The sequence below is a fragment of the Haliaeetus albicilla genome, chromosome 19, assembly GCF_947461875.1.
Source record: "Haliaeetus albicilla chromosome 19, bHalAlb1.1, whole genome shotgun sequence".
Taxonomy (NCBI): Eukaryota; Metazoa; Chordata; class Aves; order Accipitriformes; family Accipitridae; genus Haliaeetus; species Haliaeetus albicilla.
In genome coordinates, this window is record NC_091501.1 from 17,705,702 (window position 1) to 17,726,167 (window position 20,466).

The 20,466-nt window shown below is 39.2% G+C and overlaps 1 protein-coding gene across 3 annotated transcripts in view; it reads left to right on the forward strand.

Moving 5' to 3' along the window:
• The window catches only part of BCAT1 (branched chain amino acid transaminase 1), a 75,293-nt gene extending 55,183 nt beyond the window's left edge, over positions 1-20,110 (forward strand). For all 3 annotated transcript variants that reach the window (XM_069807880.1, XM_069807879.1, XM_009920155.2), the window contains 4 exons: positions 2,095-2,180; positions 4,072-4,212; positions 5,826-5,900; positions 12,592-20,110. In XM_069807880.1, coding sequence (XP_069663981.1) covers positions 2,095-2,180; positions 4,072-4,212; positions 5,826-5,900; positions 12,592-12,633 — 344 coding nt within the window. In that variant the 3' untranslated portion in view covers positions 12,634-20,110. The remainder of the gene's footprint in view (positions 1-2,094; positions 2,181-4,071; positions 4,213-5,825; positions 5,901-12,591) is intronic.
• Positions 20,111-20,466: the final 356 nt, after the last annotated feature.

Genomic DNA, 20,466 nt, shown 5'->3' on the forward strand with positions numbered 1-20,466 from the left:
TATTAAGGTCCATGTTATTTGAAGTTTTCTGTTAGAGAAAGGGGAGCACTTACTTATATATGACTGGGTCACAAATGGAGAACATCATGTTTTCAGTATTCAGAATCAGGTGAGCCCTGTGGCTCATGGAAAATGTTTAAGTCCTCTTCTTTTGATAGGTGTGCCAGAATTAGGACCAAACACACATCATGATTAGGAGTGATGCTAGATAGGCTGGAAAAGGAAAAGCTATTGTTCCTGACTGTATAAGAAGAGACTACTGCTGTACTTAGGAGTCTGGGATAGGTTAGGGAATGGCACTGTTGGTTATTCAAACCAGAGCAGAATATATAGCCTGTTCTAGGGCAGCTTTTTTATACATTTTGGCATGGCAGTTTACATCTATTACTTATGTGCGTATGGGTCCTCGTAAAAGGAACATGGAACCATAGATGAGAAAAACTTCTAGTCCAAATGAATAAATCCAGGGCTGGCTGCATTAAAAAGTAAAAGACATTTCCTGAGAGAATGGACAGTGAGTAGCAGATTCAATGAACAATTCCATTTATTTATCCTCCGTTTCCTCTATCCCACCCCAGCTCCCAAAGCACCCTCTTGCAAGAGCAGGAGAGCACCATGCTGTAGTCAGTCTGGAGCAGTGTATGCACTGGCTGGCAGGCAGTGTTTGTGCACATAATTATCTAGCTGACTGCTGAAAACAGAATATTAAGCAGCTGAGCTCAACCTGCTCTCTCAGTCCAAGGATGAATACTGTGTTTCTCTCTTCTACCCAGCTGCAAGTTTTCACAGGACCTATAGAAACATTTTTAAGACAGCTTCTCCTTTAAGACTGCTTCAAACAGGCCTGGATTCAGTGATCTTTAGCGGGTAGGAAGAAGGGGGCATAATAAAAACGTGAAGATACATATCTTGTCCTTTTATGTGACCTAGGTAAAAATTAATCAAAAACCTTAATGGTTTGTGGATTTAACGTGCAGGCTAGTATCCTTATAAGATGAAGAAAGATAATGGGTTCTCATGGTGAAGAGAAAATGGTTAGGAAAAAAAATATGAAGAGTATTACTGGAAGACTGTGGATGCTTCACTTCTCAGTGCAAATTTGAGACTGTCTTAAAAGAGCCCAGCTGTCAGAAAGAGTAAATGCTCAGTATTCTTTGATAATGGAAACCACTGAGTATGCTATGTGATGGTTTAAAATGAAAGTGATGGTTTAAAATGAAAAAGATTAACTGTAATTTGCTGCAAAGGTCAGGTGGAAGAACACAGACTTACATAAAAACTTTTGTGTTGTAATTTAAGTATTTACCAAGTATGGATTACCATTTACCTACTGTTTCATTAGTTATGTTAGATGAACATTTATCTAATGTTCATTTTTAAAAGCAAACAAGAAAAACAAGCTAACAAACAACTAGTTGAACAATTTGAGTTGTTGATGCTTTTGGAATTTTATTAGGACTGCTTTTTTTGTGTAAAGAGAAAATTAGAGGAAAAATAAGACAAAAGATCATTAAGGAAGTCTCCTCTCAAGATGCATTTGGCAAGGTTTCCGCTGCTTTGCTTGTTCAGTAAATGGGCCTCAAAATTTCTGGTAGATGTTTCATGTTAATGGTATGAGGTAGGTATAATGAACCCCATATTACTAAATTAAGTAAAGTAGTTCAGGGAAAGTTATGATCTGCCCTAGGATTATTAGGCATGGCTTTCCCTTGTGCCTCTCTATTCTGAATTCGAAGACTGGGCCATTCAATGGTTCCCAGTAGTTATACAGTGAATCCATAATACCCTGAGGAATAAAACCTACTACTAGGCTTTCGCCATGTATTTATTAATGTATGAAATAAGTTTCTTCCCCACCCACTGAAGTACACTCAAAAGGTTCCAAACACTCAACAACAACTTATTTGAATTGAATTTGTGTAACTTGTGTTCTTATAGAACTCTGATAAAAGTTGCATCCTGCTGGGTAGGGAACATTTCTGATATCATTCGACTTCTTTTTAATTTTCATGTTTGGTGTAATATCAGTAAACATTATTTTTGTTTCTTTGTTTGTTTTTCAACCAGTGTTTCTATTTCTTTTGTGTTTGACAGAAAATGAACTGGCAACCCCACCTTTAGATGGCATCATCCTTCCAGGAGTGACAAGACAAAGCATTTTGGATCTGGCACGCAATTGGGTGAGTGTTTTGACCTTGGCAGTAATGGTTTCAACTATCACGTTATAACATCAACAAAAGTTAGCATTCCTGGTGCTCAGTATCTTGAAGTTCAACTGATCTGGTCAAATCCCTTAACCTAAATGGGAACTAAGGGCATGCTAATTCATAGATTCCCAGCAACATCATCAGAATACCCACACCTGTCACACAGAACAATACCAAGCTTGTTAAAGTAGCTCCGTGTAGTATTTAACATGAAAATTCTCATTAAATCCGCTGGTACCAGCAACTTAAAGCAAGGAAACAAACAATTACCATGCATGACCACAGCTATACTTCAGTCATCAGCACACTATTTCTCCACTTAGTTCTCATGGTTCCACCCTTATTTCTAATAACTAGCATGCAACCTAAAATCCAGCCACAGTCTTGAAGTCATCTGTCTGCTTCTGGATTCCAGTTCTGTAGTATAGCCATCCAAGTACTTATTTGAACACTTGGGACTACCTCATATCTTGAAATCCAGCAAACTGTTCACTCTGCCTGTACTGTATTCAAAGGTTTTATTGCGGCTTGGATAAGAATACTATACAGCCAAAGGCTCATCAAGCCAAGTATGCTGTCTCCTGGTTTTGGCCAGGCTTATGTTTAGGGAGGAGTAACAGGAATAACAGAGGCATGTGTGATACTTACCCCCTGGTATTAACTCAGCTTCCAACCACCTGTAACTGAAAGGCTTCCTGAAATACAGTTACAGTTATATCACTTAAATCTAACTTGCAGTGAAGAGAGCTAGGCATGTACTTTGTGGTGCATGTGTGCCACTTGTTGACCTGCACCAAACTCTTATGTGTCCTTATTAGTATTGGTAATTCCCTAGTGCAGATATACATGCGCACTTCTCAGTCCCGTCTCCTTTACAAGACAGATATTCCCAGTTGATAGGGCTTGTTTGTGACATACCAGACTCTCACCTCAGTCCTCTTGAATAATTAGGTGTCTTCTACTCTCACAAAGGTTGTTCTCTTCTTCCTAACCCCTGTTGCCTAACGTATCTGAAACTGCTTACATGGTGCCCCTGCCTCTTTCTCCAAATACTATCCCATCCAGAGCTAATCATGTTTTCTGCTATCGTAAGCATCTCTCTTTTGTGTTAAAAAGCTTGTATCTAAAACAAGGGCTAAGCTTTAGTTTGGTCTGATAGGACAATAAAGTCCACATAATCCATTAAATGAAAATTTCAAAGTTCGAAGTTTATTTTTGTTCTTTAAACACATCCCCTCAATCAGTTGCTATGCATTCTTCAGCACTTGTAGAAGGTAAGACACTTCCTATGTTAAGACTGTTCAGTGTGAACTGCTTTACTCATACCTGCAGGACAGTTAATTATTGTATGTGACAGCTGTGTGCAGGCTACAGTGTGAAATTTCACCAGGGATTAAAGAAATATATCACATCTAGTTGGCATTGCAGGTGGAATTAACAGAATGTATTTTGCTTAGGTATTGTCTGAGAGTGGGATGCAAAGATCTCTTGACATAATTGAGTAATTTTTGTACAAACTCTAGCATGCTAGAGACCATGAGTAGTCAGATCCTGTGTCACATAACCCGTGGCAAATAATGCTGTGTTGTTCCCTGATGCAATACTGATATTCTGTACCAAATCAGAGGGAAGTGCCACTTATTCATCAGCATTGTATCTGGCAAACCACTGGCTTCCTTGAAGGTCATTCTTTTGATTAGAGTCTATCTTGTGTGATACTGGGAGGTTTGAAAAGATCACAGCCAAAACTTGACTGATTGCCACTAGGCTAATAGTTCTGTTAGAGATGTTTCAACACAGAAAACAAAAATACAAACCATTTTTAAGCTTTTTACAATTTTTATGGTTGATTCTTCTTGTGCAGGAAGAGTTTAAAGTATCTGAGCGATATATCACCATGAGTGACCTGACAGCTGCCTTGGAAGAGAACAGAGTAAAGGAGATGTTTGGTGCTGGAACAGCTTGTGTTGTATGTCCTATCTCTAAAATTTTATATAAGGGCAAGGTAAGAAAATGTCTCTCTTTTTTTTTTCCTTCCTTCTTTCTTCAGAATTTTATCATTAATTAATTGCAGCTGAAGCAAAAAACAAGTAAGATAGAAAAGGAGTTCTGCCAGAGGCTCCTGGAAAGATGAACGCTGTCAGTATGTTGTTTCCCAAGTGAGTTACTGCTCTGTTGTCAGAAGAGACCTTTCCCTCTCATCTTTTAGGGGTTTTTAATAGCCAAAATTATAAAATCTCAATTCCTGGGAAAAATAATAAAAAAAAATATTTCCCACCTTGTCGTGGTTTCAGCCCAGCCGGTAACAAAGGACCACGCGGCCGCTCGCTCACTCCTCCCACCCCCCTCCGGTGGGATAGGGGGGAGACGGAGGAGAGAAAAGAAAACAAACAAACAAACAAAAAAAACCCTGGAACCTTGAGGGCTGAGATAAAGGCAGTTCACTGGAACAACACAGAGAAATTACAACAACAACGACGGTACTAATGAAAGAGTATACAAAAAGAGTGATGCACAGTGCAACTGCTCACCACCCGGGACCGACGCTCCGCCACTTCCCCCACCGAAAGACCAGACCACCCCCCGGCCTACTCCCCATATATATACTGAGCATGATGTCACATGGTATGGAATAGCTCCTTGGCTAGTTCAGGTCAGCTGCCCCGGCTATGCCCCCCCACCTCCCAGGTTCCTGTAAAAATTAACTCTATCCCAGCTGAACCCAGGACACACCTCCCAGCCTGTTTGAAAATATACAAAAATACATTCTCCCATGTTTCTTGTAATGAAAATTTTTTCCAAAGTTAAGGCACCTGGGAAAGGTGAGAGGAAAGACTTGCCCAGGGAACCGAATTTCGGAGCCACTGCATTCTTTCCTTTTCAAGTTCATCTCTTCTTCACCCCTCATTGCAGAGAACCCAGCTCTGATGGAAGAGCAGTTTCAGGAGTGTGCGCAGCTGCTTCCACCTAATATATACCATATGGGAGATTTCTCCTGCACAGGTGGAATTTCACAGGCATTCAGACTGTTAAGCTGACTTGATGCTATTTAGCTAGCACAAGTTAGTTCAGAAGGCTGGGTTATTGCAGCTGCATATATGGATGTGCTTTGTTCCATTAAATATGACAAGTACAGTAAATGTCTGTTAGGTGATACTTCTTGAATTTACAAGATGGAATAAATGTATTGATATTATCAGATGCTAAAATAATATGAGAGACATCAAGGTGCTGAGTGATGGTAAGTACGATAAATGTACCTGTTGTGTTTCTACATGATATACTTTGAAATAAAATACTGTATACAGTGTTAGTACTCTTGCCTGTACAATATACCCTCCATTTTGGACAGATCTTTTGGAAGGCTTAGATTAGCCTTTGTTTAAAAATAGCTTAACAGTTCAACTAATGTAACTTTTCACTGGCTCAGCATGCCCTCCTATAAAAAAACATTATGACAATCTTTGCCTACTTATAAGGAGGGCTAGAAAGCTTGATAAATATTTATTAAAATTCTTGGTGACCCTAAGGTATTCATACGTATATAAAGCTATTATTACATGTTATTCTCTCTCTCTCCCTTCCCTTCCCTTCCCCCACTTCTTTATTCAATGTCAGCATTTGCACATTCCAACTATGGAGAATGGACCTCAGTTAACCACACGTTTCCTGAATAAGCTGAGTGATATCCAGGTAAGATTCTTTCTCTTCTTTAACCAGATAAAATAATAAAAGGTGAACATTTGAAAACATGGGAAATAATCTTTTTATTAGTGGTGCTATAGGCACCATTATGTAATAATATGGGCTCTTTTGTTTGGTGTGATTATTCTATCAATTTTTTTTTTCCCTTGAGAAAGTATGATATGGATGGAGAGTGATATATTTTTTCCCTGTTCATCTTGGAAGCTGGATGAGAGTTATAAGATATTACTGTTATCAGTGAAATCCAGTACTGTTGTTATAAGTTCCTTTTTAAGGGCTAAAAATAGCGTTATGAAGCATCTGAATAACCATGATCACAAACGAATACAGGCTAACCAATAAAGAGATGGGTGAAGTAGTAAGCACTCCCTGGGTGCAGCCAACTGATCACCATTTCTGTTTCTCAGCATCTTTCCAATCATACAGTCACTTCTTGTTCTTAAAACAATTCCTTCCTCTGTGATTTGCTAGATGTCAAAGTTTGTTTAGAATCAGTGCTTGACCTCCATGTCTGGGCATAGGAGTCTATACCATTTCAGGTAAAGTCAATGAGCAGCACGTGATGCCCCTTCTTATTTTAGTTGCTTGTTTTCTTTTACTTATTTAGCATAGTTTATGGTGTGGGGGATTTGGGAATAGGAGCAGTTCTCAGCAAGTTACAAGCCCCTTTATTTAAGATCTGGTAGCAGCTGTTTGGCAGTATTGTCATGATTTCTTCAAATCAAGTCTGACGGTTACTCTTCTACATTCTTGGCTTTTGGCTCAAGGTGTTCTTAGATTTGCTACTAAAATGTTTATGTTCCTGCCAGTAATCCCTGAACTAAGAATCTTCTTGAAAAATCTTGAGATGTACTGTACCACATAGCAACTCTATGAATCCCATAAAATAGCAGAACTTCTTAAGAAAACGTCCTAAAATTTATTTTTCTTTCTATTTTACAGGCCTTTTACTAGTGTGTAGAAATAATCTGACACAGGGTTCTTCTGATGAGACCCCAGACAAAAACTACTCATGAATTGCATTCTGCTGTCATATGTTGACCCACCTAAAATCCATGATAAGCAGATTCATTTCTGTAATGTTACGTATTCAGTGGTTTGTGCTATATTGCAGTCCAAGTTTAAATCCATTGCTAGTCATTGTGGTTTTTTTTCATTGCTTAATTCAAGTAGGGTGAAGCAGTCTTAGACAAAGGGAAGTCAGGCTATCTCATATAATTTCAGTGGTTCTTTTGTACTCTTGTTTCTCTACATATTTTTACATTTCACAGCTGCTGGTCTCCAGCATAACTACTTTTTTTTTTTTTTTTTCCTTCCCCCTTGCCCAAGACTTGTAGCTCAAATGATGCAGCAAGACCACTGTCGTAGTTTAACCCCAGCCAGCAACTAAGCACCATGGAGCTGCTCTATCACTCCCCCTCCTCAACTGGACAGGGGAGAGAAAATATAACAAAAGGCTCGTGGGTAGAGATAAGGAGGGGAGAGATCATTCAGCAATTATGGCCACAGGCAAAACAGACTCGACTTAGGGAAAATTAACTTAATTTATTGCCAATCAAACCAGAGTAGGGTAATGAGAAATAAAACCAAATCTTAACACACCTTCCTCTCACCCCTTCTATCTTCCCGGGCACAGCTTCATCACACATTGTCTCTGCCGCTCCTTCCTCCTCAGGGGCAGGACTCCTCACACTCTTCCTCTGCTCCAATGTGGGGTCCCTCCCATGGGAGACAGTCCTCCATAAACTTCTCCAATGTGAGTCCTTCCCACAGGCTGCAGTTCTTCACGAACTGCTCCAGCGTGGGTCCCTTCCATGGGGTGCAGTTCATCAGGCACAGACTGCTCCAACGTGGGTCCCCTGTGGGGCCACAAGTCCTGCCAGAAAACCCGCTCCAGCGTGGGCTCCTCTCTCCACGGGTCCGCAGGTCCTGCCAGGAGCCTGCTCCAACAAAGACTTCCCATGGGGTCACAGCCTCCTTTGGGCATCCCCCTGCTCTGGCGTGGGGTCCTCCCCAGGCTGCAAGTGGATATCTGCTCCATCATGGACCTCCCTGGGCTGCAAGGGGACAGCCTGCCTCACCATGGTCTTCACTACAGGTTGCAGGGGAATCTCTGCTCCGGCGCCTGGAGCACCTCCTCCCCCTCCTTCTGCACTGACCTGGGGGTCTGCAGGGTTGTTTCTCTCACATGTTCTCACTCCTCTCTCCAGCTGCAGTTTCTGTACCACAGCAACTTCTGTCCCTTCTTAAATATGTTCTCCCAGAGGCACTACCACCGTCGCTGATGGGCTCGGCCTTGGCCAGCGGTGGGTCTGTCTTGGAGCTGGCTGGCATTGGCTCTGTCGGATACAGGGGAATCTTCTAACAGCTTCTCACAGAAGCCACCCCTGGAGCCCCTCTGCTACCAAAACCTTGCCATGCAAACCCAATACAACCACTTGACTGTTCTTCATTAGGAAGGTGACATGGGATCAACATCTCTTCTTCTATAGAATAGTATTGGACATTTCTGGCTGCAACTCAGGGAGGAAAGAATTCCTGATATTCTGGTACCTTTTGTGTTGGTGGCTGAGCCAACATTCATGGGGGCAAGAAGAGGCACTCCCCCATCATGTTTCTGTTGTTTCAGCTGTGCCAACTGTAACAGCTTGGGGTCTGGGTCTTTCTCCTCAAACAGTAGGACTGATAGCTAGGAAGAAGCATAGGCACCTTTGGTTCTAGTTTTTATTATTTGTTGAGAGGAAAGAGAGGCTCAGTATTTGATGTTCCCAGCTCAGTTACTTGTAACATTTTCATCTTCTTACTATGAGTATACACAGTAGCCTTTCTCCAGAATCCCACTACATACCACAGTTTTATTTCATCTTTCTCATCCCAAGTGCCTGATACAAATATCTAAAATAACAGTTCATGTCCATCACTTTATTTTTTTTTGTTGTCATATGTCCAGATTTATTACACACTTTTCATTGTGATACATACTGATCACTGTTTCCATAGCTCTCTGCTCTGTATTAAAGCCATCTTGTTAGTATGTCAAGTATCTATCTTCAGTGTCTAAAAGCACTTGTGTAACTCGTGTGTTACCTTCTGATGTCTAGGTGATGCTATTGCAATATACGTTAGGGCCTTCAACAATTTGTGATCAGTTTGAGTCTGCAGTGATCATTTCTAATTGCAGTCACGGAACAGCTCAGCATCAGAAAGAGTTGAGGCCAGTTCTAGCACCTTGTTGAGTGTTATGCATGGGAATATGTACTGCCTTAGCTTGTCATGAGACAAGCAAGTGCCCTCTCTAGAAGAATGGCTTATGAAATCCAGAATTCTGTTTCAGAAGAAAACACTGGAATAGGTGTCCTTCTCCCTTGGCCAATTGATAGTGAGTGGATTATTACGACAAATTTATCCAGCCTGCTTCCTGAGGCTTCCTCCCATGCCCTCCCCAATCACCCTGCTTTTCCACCCCAACCAAGGCTCAGGAGGAAGCTGAAAAAGTGTGGATTGCTTCTAATCATTATCTGTCTTGGATCTTTTCACTTCACAACTATGCATATGGACCTTTTTGCCTTTCAACTATGTACATACCATGTGTTCATTAGTTACATGCCAAGAGTAAATCCATCACTCCTGAAAAGTGCTGGACTATTATGTATATGTTTACTTCTGGGTTTTCTTCCTTCTTTAAAAAAGCCAAGAGAATTAGAACACTTCATCATCAGAAACATGATTTTAAAGAGAATGGTGGTTGCTTCCTCTTTAAGAGTCAATTGGTGGTTGCTGATTGTGTTTCTGCACATTTCTTTCTGTGGAGAGATGAGCTCATATCCAAATGAACCCCAGGTTGTCATACAGAAGACAATGCTGCAACACACAAAATGGAATATATAATATTCTTAAAATGTCAGAGGATTTTTTAGGATCTTTCACAAAGATCTTTTATATATTCTACCAGGAGGGGGAAAAAAAACGATCACTTTTCAGTACCATGAGACTACTGTCATACCATTTGGACAGTCTGTGGCTGTTATTCCAAAGAACGTTCAAGTTCTGAAGAATAAAATACAATTGAAATTACAGCCGAACACAGCTCTGGTCTCTGTGCTGTGCTGTGCTGTTGCCTGAAATAAGGCAATGTATCATTTAATGTTGGGTGATGGACATTTGTAAAAAAGTAAAAATTCTCAGTACCAACATTGTCCTGCATTTGAACCTGTAACCAAGAGGTGCAGGGCTCTGTATCCAATATCATTATACTGATTCCCTTGTGTACAATACATGCTTTTTTCACATTTTCAGATTATCTTCATTATTGTGTTTCCAAGTCTGTTTTCATGCTGCTTGTTGTTCTTTTGCAAGTCTTCTGGGTTCAACAGGATTTCTTTGGATTTGAACAGCTGTTCAGTGGAACTAGAGCTAGAGTGACAAATCAGAAACTCATGGGCAGAACTGATTCCATTTCTCATGCCAATTGAGAGAGACAGTAGTAGCACTGCGATATACATTTCCCTTCCTATCACTGAGTGGAAATAATGATTACTAAAGGCTGATAAAGCTTTTAGATTAAATCATTTACATTGTATACAGTAATGTTGTGCTTATGAATGAATTAGTCATAGTACACTGTCTTCTATAACCACTTGAGTTAGAAGATTTAGAGAGGAGATTCTTTTCTCTGGGAATATACTCACTGAAATACCACTCAGATGTTTTTGTGGTTTTGCATTCCATGCCTTAAGAATAAACAAGCTTTTGCTATACCCTTTAAAGGGTAGATCAGGATGCAACTTGGAAGGGATGGATAGAAGGTAAGATATATTGTTTATACCACATGATATAACATACATTTAAACACTGAAGTCAAGATAGCAGTGAACAGACATTTAGTCAAAAACCCTATCTTTCTCAAAGTTGCACAATCTAAATGGTTAGGTCAGCAGAAAACAACCAGGGAAGGAGAATGTATGTGTTAATTTTACAAAGCAGGACCTGTGGAGGGAGGGGAAGAGGAATGAGATTGACTAGCCTGAAGTCACAATGTCTTTGATAGAATCAGAAGAGGAAGATAAATCTGCTTTTATTTCTGGAATGAAAACATCTTGATTGTAGTATAACATCTTAATTCCCCTTTTAATTCTGGAAGCAGGTTTAAACCCTAGTCAAATGGCAACTCAGACCAGCCCTTGCAATTTCTGAAGTCAGCATCAGAGCATTAGAAGATACTACTACCTAAAGCCAGCAAAACTTACAAATAATCCCCTGGCCTTTGCCTTCTTTCTGATTTGGGGGGGTAGGGGTCCCACCTTTTCTCTGAGAAGCAGTGATATGAAGGTCAAAGACATCTTTTTTTTTCTCCCTTTGTTCCCATCCTCAACAAAATTGCCTCACATGAGAGTACTCCAGTGCTTTGTGGTTAAACTAATGATACATCTGCTTTTCCTTGGTTAGAGTTCCCAAGGCACCATTGACATCTGGGAATGTAAGCTGGAAATCCTTTGGACAAGTAATTCATCCAAGGTCCTGTGTAGCACCAAACCAGTATTTAGTCAACCACATCGCAGACTGTAGAACAGGAGCAGCAGAATTAGTAATGAAAAGAAAGAGTAGATGTGATACATGTGGAGGTAATTTAGAGGCTTTGCCTGTTGGAGTAAAGAGTAAAACACAAGCACACTGAACATCATTCCTTTGTGGATCTAGAAGTGTGTTTTTCTGGCTCATCCTGATTTGGAGCTTTTGTCTTTTCCCTGCTTTAATGTCCCTTTATCTCCTTTCCTGCTGAAGCAGAACCTGGATTGGAGGAACTTCCTTTTACCCTCTCTGGAGAAATTATCATCAGTGATAAAAAAAGTGATCTTTTCAGCCTACATAAAGCCTCTAAAACCAGTCCTCATTCTCTGCTGAAAAGTGTTTTCAAGCTGCCTGAACATGGTACTATGAGGGAAAGGGCTCCCGACTTACATCTGCCACTAGTCTGTCTATCTCTGCTTTAGTTACATACTTGAGCCCTATGTGCGTTTTTGGGGCTTGCTGGAGCATTGTTTACAGGACTGGTGACAAAGAGCTTTAGAACATGGAACCAGTTTAACAACCAAAAGTGCTGTCTTGGGACTGTATCCTCCCCTGGAAGAGATACAGCTCCATGTGGTAGGTTGCCTTCGTTTCTGCCTGATGATCCTGTTGGTTTGCATATGGAAAGATGACTTGTTTTATTTGGATTACAGTTCTCTCTGATTGTACTCTGTGGTATTTGTGATGGGTTTTATTTCACATTCAATCAGAATGCTGTAATAAAAAGCCACATTGAAAATAAAAAGAAATAAAAACAAATGTGTGTGTTTACTGGAGCTTGATCGGGGCATACTTATGCATGAATTAGTGAACTCACCTCAGGGAATAACTGTATTAAATTGATAGAAAGCTCTAGTGAAGCAGGACTATTCTGTATCATGTCTAGTGAGTATCAATATCACCTCTTCCTAGTCTACTTATTGGAAGATGGATAAAGCTTCAAGCTGTCTTTAGGCTTTGCTCAAATCAAAGGCAGAAGTAAAGGCATAAGAAATAATGTAAACTACTATCAAGGTGGTGGCTATGAATCTTTCTGAGGATAGACCTAGGAAGTTATAATTGCTGTTACTTTCAACTTCTATTCTTAAACTCCATTTTTGCTTCATTTCAGTATGGAAGAGAAGACAGCGATTGGGCAGTGCTGGTGTCATGAAGGTGGAAGAGTTCAGACCCTCCAGACAGAACAGACATGAATAATGACAACTTCTGTAGCTGCCTGTGCGTAGCGTAGTTTCTGTACCAATTTGCTTCCCAGGATGATTGTTTCCACAATCTGGCAAATGTGAACACAATCATTTTGATTTCTACTGTAATCCTGTTGGTAAAAGCCTGTCTTCTTGGTAGAGGTGCTAAATGTTAGCAATAGAACTTTCCTAATGGTTTTCTTAGTGCCTCCTTGTGTCTTATGTACAGTCTGAAAACTTGTAAAATGCTCTTCAACTGCTCTTCAGTTTGGTTTGTTTTAACTGCCATCGCCAGCAGAGCACATTGTCATATAACACAAAGATGTTGCCTGTTAGCTGGCCGCAGGGTTATGTTGACATTATTCTGCCTTTTGCTATGTGTTCAGGAAACAATTAAGTTTAGACATATGCTCTTTCCTTTCATTCTCTGCTTGTATGGGAGATTCCTGAGTCTGCATAGCCCTCTAGATCCCCTCATGCATACTCTGTCAAATAACAGCTCTGTCCTTTAGGCTAAAATTCTCCGAGTCAATCTAGCCTGCAATAGGCTCTCTGTTGGCCTATTGCCTTTCCCTCCATGGGGATATGCAGTGGCTGCTTGGGCAGTGCATACCTCTGTAATAGTTGAATACATCCTTCCATATGTCATTTATAGGGCTGGGTCAGGCCCTGCTGAGACAAGAATTACCCTTTGTCTGGCCTAGCACAGAGCTGCGTGCTGCAGACACAGTGTTGCCTTCCAGGTGAATGTCTAGAAAATAAGATTAGACAACTGTGGCTGTGAAAGTTGAACAGCTCTTCACAGCAGCCAAACCTTTGGATTGAGGAATTTCTTTCATCATCCAGTCACATAATTTAGATCACCAAAATATTCTTCTTGTCCCCTTCACGACTCACTGTGAAATGTATCCAGCCTCCATTGACAGACATGTACTTTAATAGGGCCTTCCTATTAAGGAGCAAGCTATGTTGTCAACAGAAACTATCTGGCACAAGAAGGAAAGAGATTTTCTTCAAACCCTTATTTCATTCTGGTTAAGCACATACTTCGTATACAGCTACTCTCTCACATGCAGTCTTGATACTATTTGGAAACAATATAGAGCATGTAGCCCATACTTAGGGAAATAACTTCTGCAAGCATTCAGTAGTGATCATACTGTAATATTTATTAGCTTTCTCTTTGCACGTGGTTCTGTCAAACAGCTTTAAGATATCTCTTGCCAAAAAGGATCACCGTATTCTGTATCAATGTTCCAAAGTGCTATTTCTGTGTAAAACCGGTGGAACTTTATTGACGCCAACAGAGTCCTATAAGAAGTAAAAGTGAAACATTTATTGCCATAGTTTGCAGTAGAGATGCGCAAGTATTAAGGGAAATATTTAGCACTTTATTTCTTCTGAAGACCCAACAGTATCTCTCCCATGCTTTATAAGTCCTTTGTAGTTACTGGCATTCATTAACATAGTTTTAAAAAGCAAAATATAATTTCTAATAGACCATTCATGCCTTATGCAACTGCTAAAAAGTATCCTTATGGCTTTCCCATTCATTTTTGGACAGATTTTAAAGACAACCCCTACGTAGCCATCACTTTCTTTTGCTCCCTTAAAATAATGACTTTTACTGTCTTTCACTGCAGTCCAGTCAGATCTTTTAATGAAGAACAGTTGAAGGTTCTCCCTGACAACGTAACCATTGTTAAAATTTCTTGGATAGTTTTCTCTTTAGAATACAACTGCAAGCACAAAGTGTTGTTTCACTTACAGTAGCAATAGTATTGTGTGTCTACTTTTCTGACCATTTGAATCTGTATCTTGTGCTGGTCTTCGTGCAGTATCTTACTATGTATTATAAGCTGCTGATAGTCTTTCTTTTTATTTAATTAGATGGGTGGAAAAATTAACATGGGGAATATGTCAAGATGCAATGTGGGGTAGAGAGTTTTATCCAATGAGACAAGTATCATAACTGAAGAGTGCCTTTAACTAGAGTGTGGCGAGGAGCTCTCTAAAGATTGTGATGAGCAACCACATGTGGCTTCCTGTTACTGAACTATCTAATCTGTCTGCTTATGTTCATCTTAGATTTAGCAGCAAAAGGAAAAGTGGAAATATATAACTTCAGATGCATGGCAAAGTGGTTGTACGATACCTTAACATCTCAGGATGTTGATAAAGTTAACAGGTATCATATATCAAAAATCTCCATAAAGGTGTCAGTATACCAGCAATAATCTATTCACTAGTCAGAATGAATAAGGGCCAGTTAGAAGAATTATTTTACTGCGGTATAAACCTAAAAGTTGTGTAAAACTCTTCTTAAATTGGATGCAAGTAATTTAATGTGAGGAAACCAGGCAGTTTCATTTATTGTGGTTTGCACTGTTTCCTGCACTGACCAGAGAGACACCTTTCCTTTTACTGCACATTTTGAGCTGATGGAGACTTCAAAATGATGAGAGTTGAAACTGGAATGACCCACAGAAATGTGTAGACTTTTCTAGCAGAGAAGAATGAAAACATGTAGCGTATGTGTGTTAAGTGTTGTCTTTAACATTTTGGTTAATTGCTTTACTCTGGCTATGTCATCTCAAAGCTGTGCTTGTTTCCAAATGGGATGCAGGTGAATAGGTTCTAGATTTCAAACTTTAAAACCTAAATAAGGGAGCTGACGGGTCAGTATAATACAGGAAATTCTTCTGATGTTGCATGCTCTCCTACCCTGCATTATGCCACTGCTTTTTTATCCTGTTAACCAAAGGAAAGAAACAATATGTGTAAATAATAGTGAGTATTTGTTATTGCATTCTCCCTATTTTCGCCTGTAAAATTTAGGAGGGAACTGTAGTATTCCCTGAGCTAATAATAGATTGTAAAAGAACATCTGCACATCTTTTCTCCATGTGCCCTATTTGTTTAATTGCAACAGATTTACATAGAAAGAGTATGGTACATCATAACTAGGCAATTATCCATTCTTCATCACTTAGTTATGGTGCTGCTAATTGATCATTTAAGACATAAGATAGTCTAACATTAGGAGAATTTGAGACTGTTCAAAAAAGATCAACAAATTAATATTGTTGTGTGATATTTGCATAATTGGCTGCAATTATTTAATGTTTAATTGGGTTGATCAAATGAGATTCAGCCTTTCACATGCTTATGTTTTACAAACACTGGTACTTTAAAATGATAATAATGAACTCTAATTTTCGTATGTTCTTTCTTCTCCCCTTCATTCTTTTGATTGTTATTTTCAGTATTGAGCATGTCCTTAATTTTCAGTTTGGTGAGCATGATTCATGCGTAGGAAAGAAGTCCTTCAAATGAGAGAACTTTTCATGAAACTGGCTTTTCATATAAGCTGGTGTGATGCCAAGAGTTATGGCTTCAGCAACTGGCATTACTTAACTAGATTCTTGACTGCAATGAGGGCAGATTTGCTGAGAATTTACAGTGACAGACTCTGGTGAGAATGCTAATAAAGGTTCCTGCTTAGGGTAGATAATCTGTTCAGTCTGTAGCAGTGCAAAGCAAACATGATTCTTCTGGGATATAGACAGGAAGTCTGGTAAGACAAAAGGAAGATAAGAGAGAGATCTTTCTGCCAAGCCATTGTTTACACCTGTTCAACTATTTCAAGCCAAAAAGCAGTTGTCCTCCACTCCTTCTCTTTCTAGATAAACTGTTGGTTATGATTTACCTAATTCAACAGAGAGGTATCATTGATCCTTTTCTGTATGCTTATTTTATGATTATTTTTCCTCAGGCATGAAGAATGGTAATTTGGAAAAACATGATATTTGAAAGAGTCATTTGGAGTGCAAGTTATTTGAAGTGTCTGTGTAATGCATGGTCTTCCAAGGAGTTAGACAGAAAAACAGCTGGGACTGATCTCATAGCTGCCTAATTAGAGGAGGAACCCTCTTGAATTCAATGGCCTCTCCAAAACAATCTGCATAATCTCAACAGATTGCTTAGTGTGAACTGTCTGTTGATAGTGCCTTCCTATGAAATAGAATACAGATATGGCAGCACAGCCTGCCAGACTATGGCACACTGGCTCTCTCTGTATGGGATTCACCCTACTGATGGTAAGTTTTAATATTCTAGTGGAAGGCTCATATACTGAGAGGTGGGCAGGTGTAAATGATGGCTGAGCATGCCCTGAGCTGGGCCGTTCCTTGCTGTCTTTTTCTCCCTTCCACACAGACTTGCAGCCCCTTTTCCCCAGTCTCCTATCATGATGCCACTTAATCTCTTATATAAAAGTGACCATTTAAGCAAATTTTGCATTCTTTTTGCTTTTAGCAGTCTGACAGTTTTTTTTTTTTTAAAAAAAAAGGTGTTTTGTTCATCTTGCAGGTGTTCAGGGATCAGAATTGCACTTTACCACCTGCACATGTAATGCCTGAACAGACTGCCACTGACTGTGAGCCTGGACAAGTTATCTAACCTCTTTGTAAGTGCAGAGTAGTAGTACTACCACTTATACCACTTTTAACTCTAATCCAAACCTTTCCATAAAAAGTTACTTCACTACAGATCAAATAAGCTTTCCAGAAAGCTTTTTAAGCAGCAGAGAAGGATGCCTTGTAAAGTCCAGTATTTCAAGGATTGCTTTAGAGTAGAAGTATCTTGGTTATGCAGAAGAAAAATGTTATTTGAATGGGATATATATTTAAGGTTTGCTGTATGAACCCATAAACAAGTAAAATACATAGTTCAGAATATAAAGTAGCATACAGAAAGATCTTGAAAAGAGAATTTACCTCCACCTCTCAAACAGTGCTATCTTATTTAAAAATGATGCTTGAAGAAAGCATTTTACCTCTCAATGTAGAGTCATTAGATTACAACTAACAACTAACACTTCATCATGTAGCACTGAGACAGACCTCTTTATCAATCTTCACTACAAATCCTCTGAACTGTAATAGTTAGCAATTGGTAAGTGTCAAAAAGCTATGTTTTACTGTATTTTGTCACTATCCTCAAGATTTGGAAAAGTAACTCATAGGTCCTAAATCATTTAAGCTAAGTAACTTCTTAATAAATATTTGCATTTTTAGTCATAATAGCAAAAGAGAGTACTAGTATTGCATTGGTGAAAAATACTGTTGTCAGTCCGCCTGTCCATGCCTTGCTTTAAGCATGATGGTTATTAGTGGGAATTTCAGAATTTTTTCCCTGACTATGCAAAATCTGAGTGCCATCTATAGCACAGTTGGCAAATATCTCCCCAATTCCATAAACAAAACTGACTTAGCCATTACCTAGAATGGTCAAGTACATTAGGGCTTAGCAGATGTGGAACAATAGTCAATTAAAATAGTCAAGCCTTAGATTTAGAACAAATTCTTGGAATTAGTAGCTGAGATAGAAATAAATGTTGTTAACCATACCCAAATTTACTAGAAATAATGGTGTTTAAATTCACTAGTAATACCAGCATGGCTAGATCCTTATCCCTCTCTCTGAACATGAATTTATACTGTTTGCTTATCTTAAAACTTAATTTATTGTGTCTCATTTTTACTACAATCCTGAATTCTCATGCCATGCTTTAAAAAAAAAGAATCTAAAATTTCATGTTCATAGGAAGATCTTAAGGAGGATTTAAGACCTTAATACAGAATTTTACGGTCTTCAAATTCTCTGCTGGATAAAGTTTAGGTAGAAAAAGAGAAGGCAACTTTGAGGAAGTAATTAACTACAGTGTTCCAAATGGTTTTCCAACACTGGTCATTTTTGGGTTTTACCAAAGAGGTATGCAGGGAATAGTAGATAAAATAAGCATAGTGCTTTTTTTGCTAAGCAAGAGTTGGGGAAGTTTCCAAGAGCTGGTTCTCTTAATAATGCTAACTCTTTATAGGACTTGATGCTGTCAAGCTTAGAGCAGTCATTTAAGTGTGAGATGGAGGAGCTCAGAAGTTATCTCAGGCAGTACTATCTTGCAGGAACAGACTTTGTTTCATTTTATGATCAAAGTGATCAAGGTATGAACAAGGAATCTTTTAAGTTTTGCACCTTTTTACAAAAAATTTGCTTTCCATTTTAGAATTCTGATATAGTATCACTGAACTATTATCATAAACTGTTGTGTCTCAGTCGGTTATGAGAAGAAAGCAAACATTCTTATTCTTTATGTAATCACCTTCTTCCTGTATGCCAAATTCCCTCTTCATTATGATGTGGTCACCACTAGAATTGTGACCTCTTCAGGTGAAGTAATAGGGGTTTTCTGTACTATACCCTGCTAGTGCACTCTTGGGTTTTTAGTAAGTACTAAGTACTTGCAGCAAATGCCAGAGCAAAAAGTAAAGTGAAAAGTCTTCTGTTTCCAGAACAGGCATGCTAAGGAATGAGAGTAAAATCACCCATCAAGTCAGTCAAGACAGGAGGTCAGAAGAACGTCATTACCATTCTCATTCAGTCCAAAACAGAAACTACCCAGGTATACCAAATGTCTAGCAGGATGGTAGATTGCTATTGCTATTTAAGAATGCTCTTATTCAGTTGCTTAAATATCTACGTCTGTGCCTACATTTTCATAACTTGGGCCCTAGTATCTTAACTGAAAGCTGCCACACACCTTTATATGTCATGAAAAAGTAAAATATTAGATCAAAACAGGTAATGCTTCAGATCATCTAACAGTGAGAAACTGTTTTCTAGAGGTCAGTGGCCTGTTCTGTTCCCATAATTTATATTCATTTTCTAATGGCCCAGTAGTTGACTAGAACTGCAAGTAGGAGACAAATATATCATTAACTCTATTCCATAGTCGAGAGTGTTGACAAAGTGAATCTATTCCCTCCATCTCCTGGGGAGATGGCCTGGACTCTAGCTTGGCCACTATAGTAGAGAGTGACAGAATGTAAAATGTTCTTTGCCATGACAGAGACAAGTAAGAGTTTTATCTGAAGCTATTTGCAAACAATTTGTGTCGAAGCAGTAAATTTGGAAAGATGGATGTCCCAATCTACCTGACCTTTGAGGCATTTAGAAGGGTGCAGTAGTAGTTATTGGAATTGTAGCATATCAGCAGTGGGAAATTAGCAACTTAAAGAGGGAGAATTATACACCTCTGAAGGGTCTCTGTTTTCTCAAATGTTAAAGTTAACTGGGTATTTTACAAGGATCTGAGAATATAAAAGCAGTAAAGGACAGATGTGTGAAAAAATACTGGATAAACTAAAGGAAACTCTACCTCATTCTTCTCTAAAGGTTTTGTAGAAGCACAATTAAGCACTCCTAATGGCATTGTTACGTACAGACCATCTGGCATGAAAGAAACACTCTATATTTGTATGTCTATAAATCCTGTAATAACTGTATTTTGCTGGCAGTAGAAACAGTCTACACTATTTGCAGTTTTCCTCATCAAATCTGTAATTATGCAATGTTTCTGTCTCCAATAAAGGAATTTAATGGGCACCTGTTTGTGGCATGTTATGAAATCATCACTGTTGAGTACAGCTAACTACACATAATTATCCTGTAGATGGGAGCTGTTACGAAATACATTCTTGAAGGCTGGATTAAAAGAAAAAAGAATTACCAAATGAAGAGTGACATTTAAGAGCAGCAAAGCAAGATGCAAGTGGTGAGAGATAAGCTAACTCTATAGTCAAAGTCCAAAGCCTGCGTTCTTCCTTCTGGCCTGCACTGAAGTCTAAAGGTGTGACACTCAGAGGGAAGAATGAGGCCTTAACAATGGCAGACATGCATCTACCCTGCCAAGCCTGGAGGCTGAGCCACTTGTTTCACTTACAGTAAAATGCTGGACAAAT